Genomic DNA, 20583 nt, shown 5'->3' on the forward strand with positions numbered 1-20583 from the left:
ACCATGTAAACCATTGGTTAAGCATCATGAGCTACGATACAACGGGATTATGAGGACCATGAGGTTAAGCATCAGGACCATGGGATGATGAAGACCCAATGGTTTAGCATCAGGAGCTACGATACACGTAAGGCGGGATGATGAGGACCATGTAAACCAATGGTTTAGCATCATGAGCTACGATACACGTAAGGCGGGATGATGAGGACCATGTAAACCAATGGTTAAGCATCATGAGCTACGATACACGTAAGGCGGGATGATGAGGACCATGCAAACCAATGGTTTAGCATCAGGAGCTACGATACACGTAAGGCGGGATGATGAGGACCATGCAAACCAATGGTTTAGCATCAGGAGCTACGATACACGTAAGGCGGGATGATGAGGACCATGTAAACCATTGGTTAAGCATCATGAGCTACGATACACGTAAGGCGGGATGATGAGGACCATGTAAACCAATGGTTAAGCATCAGGAGCTACGATACACGTAAGGCGGGATGATGAGGACCATGTAAACCAATGGTTTAGCATCAGGAGCTACGATACACGTAAGGCGTGATGATGAGGACCATGTAAACCATTGGTTAAGCATCATGAGCTACGATACAAGGCGGGATGATGAGGACCATGTAAACCAATGGTTAAGCATCATGAGCTACGATACACGTAAGGCGGGATGACTGACTGACTGACTGAGTTTGGTTTTACGCCGCTTTTAGCAATATTCCAGCAACATCACCGTGGGGAACACCAGAAATGGGCTTCACACATTGTACCCATCCGGGGATTCGAACCCGGGTCTTCGACGTGACAAGTCAACGCTTTAACTACTAGGCTACCCCACCGCCCCAAGGCGGGATGATGAGGACCATGTAAGCCAAATGTTAAGCATCATGAGCTACGATACACGTAAGGCGGGATGCGACCACAGACAGGCGTGTATACATACAATCAGGTGTGGATTCTAACCGGGTCCTTCGGCGTGGCGAACGAACAATTAACTGTGGGTTAGTGAGTGAGTTACGATTTACGCCGCTTGTAGCAATATCCCGGCAGTATCACGTTGGGGGACACCAGGAATTGGCTTCACACATTGTACCCATGTGGGGAATCGAACCCGGTTTTCGGCGTGACCAGCGAACGGTTTAACCACTAGGCTACTCCACCGACCCAATTATTCTATAGAACGTCCCTATCGACTACATATAGGTAATGACCAGTGAAGATCCGGGGTAGAACAGGTCTTCAGCAACCCACGTGCTTGCCATAAAAGGCGACTATGCTTGTCGTAAGAGGCGACTAACGGGATCGGGCGGTCAGTTTCGCTGACTTGGTTGACACATGTCATCGGTTCCCAATTGCGCAGATCGATGCTCATGCTATTGATCACTGGGTTGTCTGGTCCAGACTCGATTATTTACAGATCGTCGCCATATAGCTGGGATATTGCTGAGTGCAGCTTAAAACTAAACTCACTCACTCACTCACTCATATATAGGTAATAGTACCCTTGCTAATAAGCATAAAAATATTTTCCTTTTAGTTTGGGGGTTTCCAACTCTATCGATCGCTTGACTGACCAAGGCCTCTTGAAGTGTTTGTATATTGACACAACGATTCAGGCCTCGACCCAGTAGTGAGCATATCTAGCACTCTACAGGAGCCACAATAAAAACAAGTACACGGGCTTTTATAGTTTCTTCTGATTAATCCCGTTCCCCGGATAGAAGTTATTCTCATGTGTATACATTTAATGTGAGCAAGTTGACATCCATACGTATTAGTTACGCTGTATATGATACGGATCGCGACCACGTGGTTGCTAACGTTTAACAGCCATCGCCTGTACGATCAAGTAATGAAACGTAACGCATACTATTCAATATGATTTTATGTATTGGGCTGACAATATCTGAGTCACAATCGTTAATCTCGGCGTGGGATCTAGGCAAGGAAAGGAATTATCGTGACTAGCTCTGGCAACATACGCTGGGAAAATAGATTTAAATGTTAATTTTACGATCTTTTGGAGTGGGCTATAGTGTTTGTTTACATAGTTACGTTATATCAAGAATATTTCATTGTATTTATGTATATAAGTGTGGTATGGATAAATTGAATGAACATCTGTTTCGACATCTGTTTTATTCAAATGAATTACACACAGACGCTCTTGGGTGGGCTATATGTTTGAAATGTAAACTATGGGCATGACATGTCTGTATGTTTTCCATCAGTCTGACATTTGACTAACATTCAAGTAAAAACAATAACAGCTTTTGCTGCCATATATTAATTGACTCATGAAAGAAATCTCCATTAATAGACTCATGAAAGACATCTCCATTAATATGTCTCTAATACACATAAACGAGCTCAGGGAAAAAACAAAATGACATAAACCTATGCTATTCCCATCACAAGTAGATACATGCTTCTTACAATAATTTATAAATATTTGTAGATGGATGTCTACCCTTTCACAAGTATAGATTCAGAGATTGGACACCAAATTTTTCAGTTTTAAAGGCTTTTTTTTATCAGATATCGAATTTTAAACAACTCCATTTAACAAAAGGTCTTCTTATGGAAGCACTTCCAGTTAATACATAATAATAAATATAAACGTTTCAGGCAAACGAAAGTATACGCTTGACAATTGAATTAGGCGATAAACTTACAAATGTATCAAACGTAGATTGGCTGAAAACACCTGCCGAAACAAAGCATAATTCAGGCCCAAAACGGATCTATGCTACCCGCATCAAATGCATCATCATCGAAAAACAGATTATTGTTCGTTTTATCTTTATCAATGATCAAGTATGAGTGTATATTTTACTTTGCCAAGTAGGGGCGGTGGGGTAGCCTCGTGGTTAAAACCTTCGCTCATCACGCAGAAGACCCAGGTTCGATTCCCCACATGGGTACAATGTGTGAAGCCCATCTATGGTGTCCCCCGCCGTGATGTTGCTGGAATATTGCTAAAAGCGGCGTAAAACTATACTCACTCACTCACTTTGCCAAGTAAACCTCAATGACCCCGATGTAAGGGTACATACATGATTGATCAGAGCCGCATCTCACACTGGCGAAATTAATAGCCTAATGTATGACAGGTGTGTACTAAATAAGTGAATTACATATATATATAAACTGCAAAATTAATATATAGTCTCATTGATCCTTAGTGATTGACAGCATAAAGAAAGGGTAAAGCCAATAGACTTTAATGCACACATATTAAACCTCTACCACTGATTACAGTGCGGGGCATTGTCTACTTGGGATCAGCAAGTTGACGCGGGGACAATACATAAAGTATACAGATCTATATAGCCTCAAATTTCCCCCTGCATTATTTCACTTAGCCTCGGAGGTACAAGGAGCACGTTGATGTGTATGCGAACGGGTTTGTTAAACATGATCCTATTCTTGTGTACCCCGATCTGCATAAATAAACAACTCGGCCGGAGCACCAAGCAACGTCTAAAGACGAAGGAGCATTCCATTTGGAAGTCGCCTTTGGCCGTGCTCAATATTGACAGTGCAATGTTGAACGGTAAATCACACTAGTACTCTTGAGATCTTAGACACTCACAAAAGCCTGCTACGAGCAACAAACAGACGACTGCGGATTGCCAGCCGCGATCTCGATTTTTATCGACCCTGAAACGAGACGTAAACGAGATCGAGAGTGAAACTGACAATACTTCATTTGACGTCTGCTACGGCTGAGAGCAGACGACATCTGCTTCCGGCGACGACGATTAGGCAAAATGTCTAACTCGTTTATGTACGAGAAGGTTGTGTCGGTTATATCAAAACCACCCGAGAAACGACAGGATTTTGAAGTTCACACTCTTGTGTCATGGTTTCGGAAAAAGTCTCAAATGTGTTCGCAACTGAAAACAGGTGAGTTGACTCTGCCAATACTGTTGACATGGTCCACGAGGACAGACGTCTTTGGAATTCATTTTCTTGAAATATTTCATGTGTTCTATGTACTTTGGTTGCCATGTTCATAATCATATATTCTGACTAGATATATTATTTTGACATATAGCGAAATTTAGACAATCCCTCATTAATTTTCACATATGACGTGGTGAATATTGATATCTGATATCTTAATATTATTAATGATTTCTTAAACGGTGACAACATGATTGAATTCAGTTGAACACTAAATATTTACCCGGGCATGGGCATTGATGTGACCTTTCGATATTAAATGACTTTTAATATTCAGTTGACATTCATATTCATATTCAGACGCCATGCCATCAACACAAAACAGTTTCTAGAAAGGTTTACAGTAGCGTTTCTTTTGCTCACAGGGCTCATTAGGCGTATGAGTAAATAGTGAAAAAAGCATTTCCTTAATCATTAGAAATCGCTACTAAAATAAAGTTTATCATAATCATGTATTTCTGAATCACTATCTAATAGTTATGTTCGCGAAAGGCTGAGCGCCTCCTGCCCCACCAGTGACACTTTATACAACATATCCAAGATAAATGACATGACAACACACCTGAATAGGGTATTACATCGGACATGTTGTTTTGTCACTGATGCATCAAATTTGGAAATGTCTACTATAAAACGTTTAGAAATGTTAAATATTCAAACAAGTTTGTTGTGGATAAGAAATATATTGTTTATTATAATTAAACGTCAAGAAGGTTACATTACATAGGTTTATGGTACATACCGAATTGATACACATACCCACATACAGAAAACCCTAACAGTAGGAGCACAAGCAAGTCATATTTACGTCAGTCAGTGATAAATTGTCACACTCAAGCCCTTCTATTCAATGTAACACGCAGCGATAAAGCGACGAATGAGAGGAATGATTTATCAGGATCTAACCAGATTCATGTAGTGCATTTTTCAAGGCAATGAAAGCCAGTTATTACTTATGAACCACCTGGCAACAAACTGTTGGTCAATGCATAGTACTGACAGTTTATACTAAATACCACTTCGTTATGAGAGTACGGCTGACGCATGGGTGGGTGGGTCTTTGAGGATTGACGTACGGGAGTAAAAGTAATTCAGTGCATGTTTTATGTCGTATTTAAAATGATCAAAGACAAGTGTAAGTGTGTACAAAGTCGGGGGAACCGAATACAGGTGACAATAACAAGTGCGCTTTCTCATAGCTCATGATATAGACAGGTATGAATGGAGAGCATACAGTTTGTCCATGCAAGGAATGCACGCTATTGTTGCAGTGTACTAGTCACAGTGGGAGTGAAAATGTTGGAATATACAATGCATATGAACAAGGGCTATTACAGTTTGTGACACGGGAACGTGTGTATGTACACATATATGTGTAACTCATGAAATGTTATCAATATTTAAAAGGTGGAGGATGGTGTTTTTGAATATGACAATAACTATAAGACGTGTAGATAGTATATCATTTGTATCCATGTGATATATTATAAACCGTGTTACGTTAGTGTAGCGGCATTCAAATTTCCGAGTAATGGGATTCGAACCCCAGACCATCAGATCCGAAGTCCGATGTCTCGTCCATAACCCTGTCACTGAGATGACAACGTAAGGATAAAATCTGTGAAATGACACCACGCCCTTCTATATTAGGATCTGTTTCATTTCCATACAGTAAGTATATATGTTAAAAGATCGAGAATAATTGACACTGATTTACAGTTAATAGTGGAAACCCTTTTTACGACCGTACGTCCAGGCTCTTCAAAATCAAGGCGATCTAAGTTTGCACAACTATATGTGGTAATAGTTAAAATTCTAACATATGCACATTTCTTGGTAATCCTGTATCGAGTGGGCAGGTTCGCTGATTTGGCTGACACATGTCATCGCATCCCAATTGCGTCGATTGATGCTCATGCTGGTGATCTGTGAATATTTGAGTCACGACCAGGCAAGGCGCCGTACTTATCTGTATAGAGGTGGGTCCCTTTAGGTCAGAAAGGGCCAGAAACCATTGATCGTGGGTCTCGAATTCCGATTTTCATAATTGATTATTTTTCTCGGTACGTCACCATACCCCTGATCGTAGGTTGCACAGGTGCCTGCTTTACTTCGCTCTTCTCAGCTGACACCCTGTGATATTACTGAAATTCTGTTCCAAGAGGCGTGATAACTGAGAAAACTGGCTGATTGATTGTTGGGTAAAGCTTTCACAACGCTGATTACATTATCGCAGAAACGGCACAATGTAGCAATTATCTGCCTCAAATTGTTCTTCACCATGAACAATAATTTGGTTTGCAGAATGAATGACAATTATAAACTAATTTTGTACTCAGGGGTACGAATAATCTTTTACTTCCGATTTAATCCCATTCACGTCTTTAACTCCCTTCTTCAACGCCATAATTCCCCAATGTCGAAATAGAATTACTTTTGAGTAATGAACATTACGCTACATGAGGTAAATATTGGACCATAATCTTAATAATGAGCAGTTTTTTTCCTGGAAAAAGAAATTGAGAACCAGTGTTAGCTTGTGGATTTTTTACACATCATATCACTGAGTACCTCACAACAAGCGATTGTTTTCATTTTTCAGCAGATTAAACTTTTGTTGTTTTTTTGTTTTGGCCAGATCCAATTTTCAAGTGAATACTTTTTTTGTCCTGCAGTTTATACACACCCTGTAACTTTTGTGTTAGACAATTAATAAAAATATTGAAAAGACATTATTTCACGATGAAAATAATGTTTGTTTCGATGTTATGATAAGACGTTACGCAGCCAACACAATGTCAGCAAACAATGAAAAGAAAAAAAGTGGACATGGATTAGCTAACAGTGAAAATTATTGAAGGATAATTACTTTTTATCCATTCCCCTGAGCTTAATATCGTATAAAACATAATAATTTTACCAATGCATTTTGTGAAATATGGTTATGACAGTTTTAGTGACAAGCTGGCAGTAAATTGGGTCTAATGACTGAAAGATTCGGCTGAACAAAACTCCAAATCAATTAATCAAACTTAGTTTCAAACTTCATCACAACGTAATTCATTAGATGATAAATTTGGAAGTCAAGGTACAGACAAACCAGGACATCTTGCCAAACGTTCTGCAAATAACTAATAACATCAAACCTAAATTCTGCGGTATGAAGTATAGGACGCCTTGGTAGAACTAATAAAATTTCCTGTGACATAAATGATACATTGGACGATCGATACCCACACAATGTAATATCGAAGAATGTTCTGTCGAAAATATACTAGATCAAAGGTCTTCTATGAAACATGTCAGCTTGATGGATTCCGTAATTTTGAAACTGTCTTTAATTCAGTTTAAGAAACGTTAGGTCCCTCTGTTTATACGACAGGACACACCCGCGTCCAGTCAGTCGATTACAACCATATGGTCCTAACTTGTACCGCTATAACTGGAAGCTAATAAAAACTAACGGTAAACGTTAATCAATGTTTCTCGCCTCAAGCAGTTCCTAAAACTGCTTCCACGTATTGATCAGCGCCACCCGTCAACTGCCCATCCATTCTGGAGAGAAGGACCTGTCAGGGTAGTGGAGTGTTTCGGTGACGAGGCAAACTTTGTCTGAATCAACACAGGTTCGTGAGTTAAACACCCTGTCCAGTGAGTCAGTGATAGAAGAATAGGTACGTCCCATTCTGCACCGTTATTGCTATATGACGGCAACCTGTGACTACTCGAATATGAACCAAACAAATCAGGGGTTAAAAGCCTGGGTTTTAGAAAAAAATCTTAAATTGAGAATCAGTGGTCTCCCGTTTCTGCCTCTGTACAACAACTGCCCAGTAATGACCATTGTCATGGTAAACTAGTTTAGTTGTGCAAGTTAAAGCCTTCAAAGAGCCTCGTGGTGGACATGCTGATGACTTATCGAAAACTGATGCTTCTGTGACAAAATGTTGTCCGATGAATTTCCCTAGTTTGATTTGTACCATATGTTCAGTTGACTTGCCTTGCCAACCGGTGGAACAAAGCTCACCTGGAATCATCACTATGTCATAGTGATTCACAAACACATGCCTATTACAGTGTGACCGCCTCCGTGGTGTAGTGGTTAGAGCGTCCGCCCGGAGAGCGGAAGGTCGCGGGTTCGATCCCCGACCGCGTCATACCAACAGACGTTAAAACATGGTACTTGTTGGTCCCTGCCTGGCGCTCGGCATTAATGGGTACAACAAGGACTGGTCGGCTCGGAGTCAGTATAATGTGTCTGAGTGGGGTATTCATGCTTCACTGCGGCATGGTATCTCAGTGGGCTAGCACTATACAACCAGCTGAGTCTGGGCTAGTACAAGCAGCCGCACATACACATACACACGCATGCACGTCGTCATATCAGCGAAATATTCTCAAGTACGACGTTAACCCAATTTCACCTCACCTCACCTCACCTATTACAGGGATCCATTAAAACACATTTGACCACCATGTTGCCTTCTTGGCCAAATGGAATCGACTCTATATTCTCAAGCGTTGACGTTTCGTAGTAACACGCTATAGTGCAGTCGACTCGCATTCAGCAGAGATTTTGATATGCTTTTGGAAAGGATATTGTCTCTGTTTTTGATCAAATCACAAATATTTATCTTTATAACTGGATAAAGTATGACAATTACTGGGTGATATGAAGCATTTGTAACGACATGATTTGTTTTCCAAGTTTTGGATAAGCATAGTTCAAATGATGACAACCCTCCGTCAGTTTCTCATAAGACAGCTATCGTTATGTAGACTACAATAATAGGCTGAGGAGAGTCATGTTCAGAATGCGATGTGACTTATCTTACTGGCACAGATAATAAATATATGGCTTTACTGAATGTACAAAAGACAGGTATACAGAAGTTCGATATTTACAACGACATTAATAAAAACGAAAGATAGTATAAATGCTGACAACACGTTTTGACAACAATAGCAACAGGAGGGCTGTATTTATATAACCCATGAGTAGCACACACATAATGACATAATGGCCGTTTCAAGTATCAGCTAACACGCTGAAGATTTATGGTTTCGTTGGAGAGCTGTTTTTAATGAAGTTCCCAATGTTGACAAGTGTTATCCAAACACGTGCAGCTTATGTATCTAGCAGGACTGTGATATTCAGATGATGGGTATTTTACTGCCGAGATCTTTAATTATAGGTAGCGGTGACGTGACATTGAGGGTTTAGGATGCTCATACGGTAACGTTACGTCAGTAATGCAACAGTCACACACACAAAAGTCAACAACCGTGTGTTAGCTGTTTGGAAACCGAACAGTGAAGACGTTATTCAACATCGTTTCCGTGACTGGAGGGTTCCTACGGGGTCGGGTAAATTCCTTGTCAAGGAATTACCTTAGTGCAAGCAGGAAAAACTTCGGGAATGAGTAACGTAAAATGTACTCGTTTCAGATTACATTTGTACATACACGAAAAACGATTACGAGATGGAGCTGTGTATTTATCGACACTATAACCGTCTTTCAGATGACTGGCTCATGGTTTGACCTCTGGAAAAATATTTCAAATTAATTTTGGCGTGTTGAGCTTATTTTTTAATGGTGCATAGTGCCAAACCCCAACCACAAACCCTAACGTTGTCGCAATACATGCATAACTACATCTTATAGCATTACCTGCCCATTAGCAGCACTGGTTCCATGTTTGACATGTATATAAAATCTATTGTCATGCATGCCAGAATGTTATTACCAAGAGATCAATGAATGTTCGTGTCCACATTGTAACATGAGGTGTATGCCACAATGGTCCTCGCCACACGCTAAATCTCTCCACAGGAGAAAGTAAGCAGTTAATCGGAAATGACATGGGCGCAGCAAACGTCCTTGACTGACACCTGCAATGTATACATTAGAAACTCATTTGTCTGTACGTTCTCGTGCCAAGCTAAGAAAGAAACATTCGTGTTATTGACCCATTCTGCTCCAAACGCAAACAATTTAATCAACAGAAAAACACGTTGCTTGCAAGGGATTAATTGTGGAATGATTTGGTTGGTTTCTCTGACACTGAACCGACAGTAAATTATAAGATTTTGATGTGTAATAGGAATATTAAGTTATTAAGAATTGGTCACGAAATTATTTGCAATCTTGTTGTAAATATTTTGTTTGTCTTATGTACTTTATGCACTGCCGTTGGCGGTAACTTTGAGTGAATAAAGATTGATTGATTGACAACTGCTTTAGATAGAAATGATGAGAATGAGACCCTTCTCTATAAAAATACCCCCATGATTTTAGATACTACCATTAGAGTTTCTTCGACATACATCTGCAATAATTGTATACACAACTGTATAAAATTGAAGTCATGAAAGTAGTTGCCAACACACTGCCGGAGTAAGGTCATACCACAAACATAATAACCGTATAATATCACCATTGGATAACCATTTCTTCTTTGTGTCAGAGTAAGTCGCGATCAAACGTGGGTGTGGACTTTCTTTTGTCCGCCACTGTGTGTTCTGTTCCGTGTCAAATCATTCTATAAAATTATGAATTTTGATTTTTATTAAAGCAACATTTGATATGATCAGGCTCTTTCTTTTAATTTGTTTTCTGTTGAAATGGAATTATATAGTTAAGCAATGAGGTGTCAAATACAAATTCCATAACAACTGACGAAAAGTACCGGTGTTGAATACATTGCTTCCCGCACAACTAACTCTGTTCTTAGCCTATATTTATTGCCTGAACTCTCTGGCAACCACGCGAAACAGCGACCTCTCAGCGAATATCATGAATAAAGAAGCCACAATTCCTAATTCATGCCGGTATAAGTTGGTCATACCTCTCACTCACGTTGGGCCGTCAATGGGTATTGTGACAACCACCTATAGCAATGGCCCGTGAAGTGGAACAGAGAAAATGCAAACTCGTCTATATATAGTTTGACAATGTCCAGTCTGAGAGCGTAGATGCTGGTTATTTTAATCTACCGCATAACCTCTCTGACCCTCATACGTCCTCTTATTCCTGACATAGCGACTGTTTGCAGGGACAAAATCAAGACAAACACTATATCAAAGGGCAATTTGATTTTCGATACAGAGACAGTAACAAGCACACACAGCTGTCAGAAGATATACCGTTAGATTTCTCTACACACAAACTTCACTCCCGCCCACAATAACAAGGGACTTCACACACGTGTATCTTGACAGCGTTGTTGAGTACTCAATGTAACGAAATTAAACGAACATGTTTAATCATGGCATTTCGCAAGCAGTCGTACCTTCATAATGTACTTATCAATTATAACTCACATCTTAGGACTTTTGGCGCTTATTAAATTATCCTCTATGCATATGAATTGTTAGTAGTTTTCCGCTACTCTGGTCGTGACTTAGTTGAAAGGATTTACTAACAGACCTTGTACAAACTCGGGGACGTCTCGGTCCTGTTATTGGGGGTGAGAATTACCTATACAGACATTGGGACTGAACCTGTTACGGTAGACATGTCAAAAGGTTAAAAGTGTGTTTGCGTTTCTATTTAACACGGAGGTAAGGTCTGTGAAAGGTTCAGCTAATGTCAACATATTTCTCGCCTGTTGTGGTACTATAGTGCAGAGGACATCCTTTTAGCGGAAGTTGGGTGAAATAGGACTTAACATCACGTTCAGTGTAAGGCGAGGTGAGGCAGGGTATACTGACTCCCAGCTACCCAGTCCTTGTTATATCCCCTGAATGAGGATCGCCAGGCAGGGTATACTGACTCCCAGCTACCCAGTCCTTGTTATAGCCCCTTAATGAGGATCGCAGGCAGGGTATTCTGACTCCTAGCTACCCAGTCCTTGTTATATCCCCTTAATGAGGATCGCCAGGCAGGGTAATAACAAGCACCATCTTTTAACGTGTTTTGGTGTGATGCGACAGGAACATCAGGCCGACCTCCGGCTTTCCGATCAGACAGTGTATCCGCTACATCACGGAGACTATCCACTGGTTATATACACTGGACAGTAACGTAATGGCTTCATTACTGAAATAAAACCAATAAGTTGAGGGCATAAGGTATTGCCAAATACAGTCTTGATCTACTCTCAGCTAAATAAATAGTGAGTGAGTGAATGAGTGAATGAGTGAGTGGTTTATGTGTACCTGACTTTGAGGACATTTGAGGACCCATAAGCACTTGATACCCAGTACCCCAGTGCTTATCGTCACAAAGAGTCAGCCAAATTGTCATAACAATATTCTATATATTTTGGTAATTTGATAAAAAAACAACAATTCAATTATAGTTTTGCAATCATGGAAAAGTCATGTGGATTCTCTTCAAACTTTAATAGCTGGGTGTCCTGGGCGCCAAGACTTCGTTATTTCCGCATACTTCGGATATTGTTAACTATATTAACGAAGGTCGCTCGTTTATTCAATGATCATGCTGTTGATCACTGGATTGTCTGGTCCAGACTCGAATATTTTCAGACTGCCGCCATATAGCTGGAATATTGCTGAGTGCGAAGTAAAACTAAACTCAGTCAGTGTCAAGTCCAAATAATGAACTCACTCATCCTGGCATGTGCATAATACTGATATATGTTACAGTAGATGTTTGACGTCATTCCGTGCACGAAGTATAAATATTGTCGCCATTTTATCAAATCAGTATTTGAAAAGTTGTAAATTTTGGAGACCTGATTTCAAAACATATTTCATAACACCTAATGTTCAAGCATCAATTACGTTGTTCCGTTTATGATTTCACAACTTTATCAAGATTGATTCATGCGGAGACGTAAAGCTCGATTTCTGCAACATCTTTGTCTCCTTTTGACGAGTGAGTTCAAACATAATCTGTTGCTATGACTTATTTTTATAAAGTAATTGTTGGAACATTTTGTGGTGTAAATATTAATTTTTAATGAAAAGCTCACTGGCAGATGGGTACACAGGTTTTAACAGGGGTCAATTGAAGAAATTGCTCGGATGTCCTGAAAACTCATATGCCTGCAGTAGAAACTAGGGGTGACTATTGAGGGGGAAACAACTACATGTATTGCGATAGCGATAGTCTATTGCGACCACCTATTGCAATACTATTGCAATAGTTTCTCTCTCTTTGAATTGTCTCATTTGAAGTCATTCAAATGTATAGTTTATATGAAATAAAAACAAATTCAAGTAGTTTCAGTCTCTTTTAATAAGTGACAAGAAAGCTGAAACCCAGATCAAGTGAACAGTTAACACATAAACTCAATAAAGCTACAAGTCTGCACCCAAACATCCTGTTTTTTGCGCTGCGCATTTATCAACGGAAGTCAATTACTAAACTATCGATAGTCACACATACTATCGATGCATCGATAGTTTTTCGTTTCTACCATCGAATTAATTAATTGCTATCAGAGACTAAACAATTGCAATCCATCGATAGTTCGATGCATCGTTACAGCTCTAGTAAAATCGCATTTGTCGAAACGTCAGAGCAATCACACGGAAAACCCTACCTCTGGACTTTTAAAATGTCAGAACTTCTAGATATACTAAACCTAGCCTTAATTCATTAATCCAGGCAAATCTCGTATTGAACTGCAACCTTCGGATTAACCAGGTGTCACTCTTTATGGTATCCCAGGTGGTCATGCCCTGTCCCCACGCCAACCAGTCTTCATCATTCTGCAATGAGTCCCATCATTTGTTTCAATATTAATGTTTTGACCAGAGAGAATAAGGGAAATCCGTCCTTATATAACACAACATATGTTGATTTGGGATTACACTTATATTCATTGCATGTTCACCCGCAGCATTACGAACATAGAGACTAAACTTCCACATCCCGAAACGACGGACAACATACTTGAAAAGCATATTTAAATATGCAGACATTTCTAAAAAAATATATTGTCCTAATCACTGATGATATTTAGCTGCTCCAGCGCTTGTAAACAGGTCCTTACATCTACTTGACGCCGTCTGACTAGTTGACTGAGTGAGCCCTCTGTGTGTCGAGGCCATTACTCAGGTGATTCTCCAAATCTTCAATTGATCCAATTGATCACTAACGGCTTCTACGTGATCAAGTCGTGCGAACTTTCAATCCCACATATCTAGTAGCAGGGAGTGTTGCCACAAACAGGGGACTGCCAGGAGTTGATTGAAGAGCAGACTGCTTGATTCTGTCTGTACAATATCTGTCGTTTTCTTGCGTAGTGAGTGTTGAGTGAGTAATGTTTTACGCCGCTTTTAGCAATATTCCAACAGTATAACGGCGATGGACATTAGAAAAAAGGCTTCACACAATGTAGTCATATGGGGAATCGAACCCGGGTCCCAGGGTTTTACATGACGCGTGATTCCTGCGTATTTGACCCAACAATTATGTTAATGACTCTCAAAATACTATCATATGAGTCAAGCTTGACGCAAGTTTTATAGGTGGCCCTCACAATTCAGTTCAATAAAATCGATTTGATAAGCAAAAAATGATATTGTTCGATGATAGTTTGACTTTTACAGAGCTGTCAGATTATTCCAGAGAACTCAGAGGAGACAGTAATCCTGGTTGTGTGAATTGAACAATGCTGTAGTTTCATTTGGTGGTGTGACATACATAGTTACATACTGAGAATGATTAACACAAAGACATATTACAATTTTCATGACTCCCAAATATTGAAAATGACTCCCAAAAATAAATATTGTGAGTCACTATGACTCCCATTTTTAAAAGTCTTTGTAAAACCCCCGGGTCCTCTGTGTGATGAGTAAACGTTCTAACCACAACGTTACCCGCCGAGACTCTTCCGTACTGAGGACGTCAGTTTAACCATTTCTAGTGAAACTTTAAATAAAATGGTATCTATCGAATATGTAAAGTATTTTACAACAATATGTGTCTTATAGATCAGTTCAAATCAATAAATCATACACAATAATTATATTTATTTTGACATAAATCATCATCTATCCACCCATCCGCCCCTTCGCTTCTCTACCATTCTCAATCAAAATATTCATACATAAATCTAGCCAGCTTCAGTAGATCTACCTAGCCATCCCTTTATCATCTGTTGTGTTCAGGCTCTTCATTATTGTCAATAGCCATCTTGCTTCTCCCCTTGTATTGTGTTTTATGTTATCGCCTGCCATGACGCGATGTCTCATTGCAGTGCGTGGAAATTGCGGCTAAAAGACTTGATGACTGTCCACATTCTTCCTAAAACATCGAGCCTATTGCTAGTTGCAAGACCCAGTGCCAAAATTATACACTACTTCTCGTGTGACTAGTGTGCCTTCAGATGGAGAACTATTAAACAAATACGAATCAATATGAATGTAAATTAATCAATCAACACTGAAACAATTCCTGACTAGTCATTAAACATGGTCAAGCTACATCGTAATGACGAAACTCCCACGTGACCACTAGTGGTGGTCCGATTAATTGAAATAATCGAAGATTGGTCGCAGTGGCCAAACGACCAAGCAATCGATCACATTTTCTCATAATCGAACACAAATGATTTTGGAACCGCTGTAATAGAGTTTGAAATACGTGATGATGGAACATGTCTAGGACGTTGTCAGGGCCGGAAAACGTGTTTATTTTTAAGAAAACTCACTTCACTTTCTGAAAAGTCATGACTGAATATTTCTTGAAGAATCTGGGTTACACTGGAACTGAATCATTTTACACTGGATGTGAAATCTGCAAATGTAATTTGTGAAGTTTCTAAAAAGACATACAGAGAACCAAATGTTTTTTTTCTTTATACTTATCTGCAACTACAACCTGAATAGGAAAATCTAAAAAATGACGCGAACCAATTTTTTTTCGATGATTGGTCGTTGGTATTGAACCAATCATCAATTGTGAGATTTCAACCAATTCCCAACACTAGTGACCACTCAACCGGGTTGATGCATGTAAGAAATATCATCCTGTTTGTCGTTCTCCTCAACACTATCATGTCTCAGATTGCCATGTATTTCTACTGCACTACACATTTACACCTGCTTGGACTGCCCCATGTTCTATATAAAGTCTCTTATAGACTTAGACACACTAGTGAAATAATAGTCAGGAATGAAACAAAATTTCGTTATTAAGCCCTTATTGAGAATACATACATGGTCGTATCTATTGTCGTCGGTTATAAGTCGTGCTGGAGGTAAGGTAAGACAGGCGTTCATGTTGGGGTGCAATAAACTTCTATTGATCCCGGGGCGGTGGGGTAGCCTAATGGTTAAAGCGTTGGCTCGTCACGAAAAAGACCCGGGTTCGAATCCCTACATGGGTACAATGTGTGAAGCCCATTTCTGGTGTCCCCCGCCGTGATGTTGCTGGAATATTGCTAAAAGCGGCGTAAAACCAAATTCAGTCAGTCAGTCTATTGATCCCGAACAGAAATTGGATATACAAGTGATACATCGGGATTAAATGAAACATTGTCAAACTTTGCCAAATTGTTGAAAACTGTGATAGTCGTATCAGACACATCACCACTGAATGACCACATCTTATTTGTTTCATTTTAGGCAACAGAAATTGGTGTATACTTCCGGGTACCCATTTAGTATTAAACTTAGTCAAACACAATAAGACTCATATAAAACCCTGATCGTGGGTTGTACATGCTGAAAATATGCGTTAAACTTTGTCTTACCCCGTAATTTATTAACCCTTTAATCTCACTCACTCACTCACTCACTCACTTGGAGAATCCGGGTTGGAACAGATATTCAATAACCTAGATCGGGTGATCAAACTAACTTCATTTATTCCGTGTCATCATACATCGACGACGAGGAACTTTGTGCATTATATCAATCACTGGTTAGTCTGCTCCAGACATGCGGTTTTCAGATCACCGTCATACAGTCGTAATATCGCAGTTTGAGTCGTTTAACAAGAAAAAACAAACTAGAGAGTTTCTCGTCAACCCATGCATGTAGGGAAAGACATGTTGGCAGAACAGGTTTACGGTCTATTTTTCTGGGATGAAAACGGCATTAGCCATCACGGCTTGGAATCTATACTTGTTCTTGTTCTGAGTTCCTATGACTAAAATATCTCACAACACGGCAGCTTTCGCAAACCTTATGGGGTTGTTCAGATTGCTTAGTCTTTGCTTGTCGGAATGCCCAATTTTTGTTGAGCACAAAATAGTTTAGTACGGAGTTTACATGAAGGGTCTAAGCACAGGCAAACTGTAGCGCAAACAGGGTTGCGCAACAAAGAGAAAATGACTAGTCTTCGCATATGCGACCGCTCGCATATACGAAGACTGGTCATTTTCTCTTTGTTGCGCAACCCTGTTTGCGCTACAGTTTGCCTGTGGTCTAAGTTAATCACGGTACATGGTGAATTCGAGTAATATGGCTACTCCATTGCTGCCCTGGGTATTTCAGAGTAATAAGTTGAGTGGACCAGAGAGTTTTACGACCAGCTGTCAACGATTACCTGTCCACGTGGTGAGCAGAGACACGCCCTGTACCACGACGATACAGTCGTAGTGGTTTATCCAGCAATAACAGGTGTGTGGAGATTTACTGAAGCAATTACCCGTAGCATGCCTAGTTGACCCCAAGTTATCAGTAATTACAACATCTTCCTGTGTTGTCAACTGTTTCATTACGCTGGTTTATCGCCGCTCAGAGTCGGGCCGTATTATTGGACAGCACGCCTTTCAAGTGAAGTTTAATGTGAGTGTGTAAGTGATGTTTGATGTAAAGGAAAGCAGTGTTGATCGATCAGGCAAGAGATAGCAATCATCTGCCGAACGGATGTAATGTATGGAGGTGAAGGGTTCTGTCTCGCGTAGGGATATATTGGCAACGCATATATTTCTCAAGTCCGAGTGCGTTCGGGGGCAAAGAGTTTTAAATGGGAGTGAACTAATAACAAACATACCGTTGAATGACGAACAGATTGAACACAAATGAGTGAGTGAGTTTAGTTTTACGCCGCACTCAGCAATATTCCAGCTATATGGCGGAGGTCTGTAAATAATCGAGTCTGGACCAGACAATCCAGTGATCAACAGCAAGAGCATCGATCTGCACAATTGGGAACCGATGACATGTCAACCAAGTCAGCGAGTCTGACCACCCGATCCCGTTAGTCGCCTCTTACGACAAGCATGGGTTACTGAAGGCACATTCTAACCCGGACATTCACGGGTAGAACGTGAAAGAAAGATTCGGAAAACAATCATGTGTTTTAAGCTAAACATTGATCAACTAGTTGTTATTGGTGTAGAAAATATGTTTTTATTCCGTTATGTTTACCATGATTCATATTCCACTATACAATGAGTTTGTAAGAGAATCACTAAACTACGGAAAGAGAATCATTGTCTCTTTGTTTTGTTTATGTTAATCCGGTATAGGAATGATTGATCCAGTGTTTTGCATTTGATTTGTTGATGATTTGTTGTACATTGTAATTTAGTAAGAGAATGATGACTCCCCGTTACGTATGTGATTATTTGATAATATAATGATTCCTCTTGCGTTAAATGTACAAAGATAATAATAGTAATATAATAAGTGAATGATTAGTCTGTTTTGTATTTAATGACTTGTATGTCTACACATCATTACTGTCGTTTTGTCGTATATGGACATTTTTTGTCGTATATGGACATTGTTCATAAAAATACACGAGAGAGCTCCTCGCTATATACCCGTCACCGAGCCACCCGCCGTTTTTCTCCCAGTCGGGCCTGTCATATAGACACAAAGTGTATCCCCCCTCCCAACACATAGGGGTACGCCATGAGTTGCTGGCGGCAGCCCACAAGTGTTTACTTCTAGTGTTAAGATTAAGGTACGACGGCAAACATACTTCAGCACTGTGGAGTGTGCTCAGTAAACACACGACCATTGTTTCCAGGGCGTGATGTAAAGGAGAGGGTTGGAGCTGGCTGGATGTGGTTGTGATCACGCTCAACAAACATATGATGGAATTATAAGTGAAATCGAAAACCTGGCCGTGACTAGAGCGATGATTTAATCACACTTATGTCATGCACACGGGAGATATAATCACATAGGTCTACTTAGAGGGACATAGGTGCGCCGACCACTTCAAAGGGAACCCCGATCATTATACATCCCAGAGTAGATGGTGCATGGACAGGTGACGCAATTTGAGCATCTGATGTTATCGGCAAGCTACTGGGAAACTAACTTTATATGAAGGAACGTTAAGGTCTTGTCAGTATCGTCACTAGAAACTGAACACATGGTGGCGATGATCTCATCGTGGGACTAAGGCCTATCGAGAGCGTAACGGTTCCTTCACAAATCTTAGAATAATAATTTAATGTAAAACCACAACAAAACTCAAATAGTATCTTATATGTATACTATCATAATTTGTTTGAGTCTGAATTCATTGTATACATAAGTAATGCATTCATTCATCAACCCGACGAAAAAGTCTTTTCGAATTCTATGACGGATTTTCATTTCAGTTATGAAGAAATCCCCAGCTTACTGTAAAACCAACGTTCAAATATCCAGCTAGGCATTAGGAAGGCCGCGGGTGCCACGAGAGTACGTGCCATAGTCTAAGATAGGAGTCTGTGAATGATGAAGAGCGGGACCACCCATCCCGTCAGCAATTTCCATACACACTGAGTTACGAAGGTGCTGTCTATAGTGAAGGTTAATAGCTGTCCAATTCTAACATTTTATGATCACGTTTTTCGCTACAGATATGACAGAATCAAGATATATGCATGAAAGCGACATTTCTGTGATGGCCAAAAGACATATCTGCAACAATCAGAGTAATTTTCACGCATCCGCCTAACTCAGAAGCATGTGTTGATGAGTAAAAAAGTGAAAAGTGTTACTCGAAGAGGGTAGGATATCCTGAATAAGGGTTACAAACACATGTAACGGTTAGTCAATTACTCACCCAAACAATATGAAACAAAACACGGGAATATCTGGCGCAAATCAAAATATTCGATCTTGGACAAACATGGATACCGATGGGTGATTTTTAGAAAACTTTTAGAAGCTCTACCTTGAGAAAACGTATTTTCCTGAGTTTTGTTGAGTTGTTACTTCAGCGAGTTACGACATAGATTACTGGTGTAATCCTGAGGACTAAAGATGTCACGACACAGGTGTCTCGAAACGATAAGTATCGCCATACAACGTTTCCGACACTTTGTGCGTAACAAACAGATATTAGCTCCATGACAAGCTCATACCACAGCTGACCAGTCACCAAATAGTTCAGTAGAGATTACTAGAGAAGAGAAGGCTGAGTTCCCACAAATACATCAACCACACTCACCAGTCACAAGTCCAGTCACATTTGACGTTCTGTATAACAAACTTAGAAGAGAAAAATGTGTTCAGTTTACTTTTTACTACCGTAGTGTCCTATTTGTATTTAAGAAAAACTGTTTTATATGAAATATCAGTGCAGCATCAAAATAATAACTGATACTTGTCAAAATATGAATCGATAATAAAACAAATGAATCGTGTATCGTATTCTGCAAAGCTTGCAGGCGATGCACCGGTGTATTGGTGAATCGTGACATTACTACCGAGAACAGTGAATGTGT

At 40.0% G+C, this 20583-nt stretch overlaps 1 protein-coding gene across 1 annotated transcript in view; it reads left to right on the forward strand.

Moving 5' to 3' along the window:
- The first annotated feature begins 3785 nt into the window (after window positions 1–3785).
- Window positions 3786–20583, forward strand: part of LOC124275130 — a 34441-nt gene continuing 17643 nt past the window's right edge. The window contains exon 1 of the mRNA XM_046710621.1: window positions 3786–3921. Coding sequence (XP_046566577.1) covers window positions 3786–3921 — 136 coding nt within the window. The remainder of the gene's footprint in view (window positions 3922–20583) is intronic.

Source organism: Haliotis rubra, unplaced genomic scaffold, assembly GCF_003918875.1.
Source record: "Haliotis rubra isolate DU_JTF1 unplaced genomic scaffold, ASM391887v1 Scf199, whole genome shotgun sequence".
NCBI lineage: Eukaryota > Metazoa > Mollusca > Gastropoda > Lepetellida > Haliotidae > Haliotis > Haliotis rubra.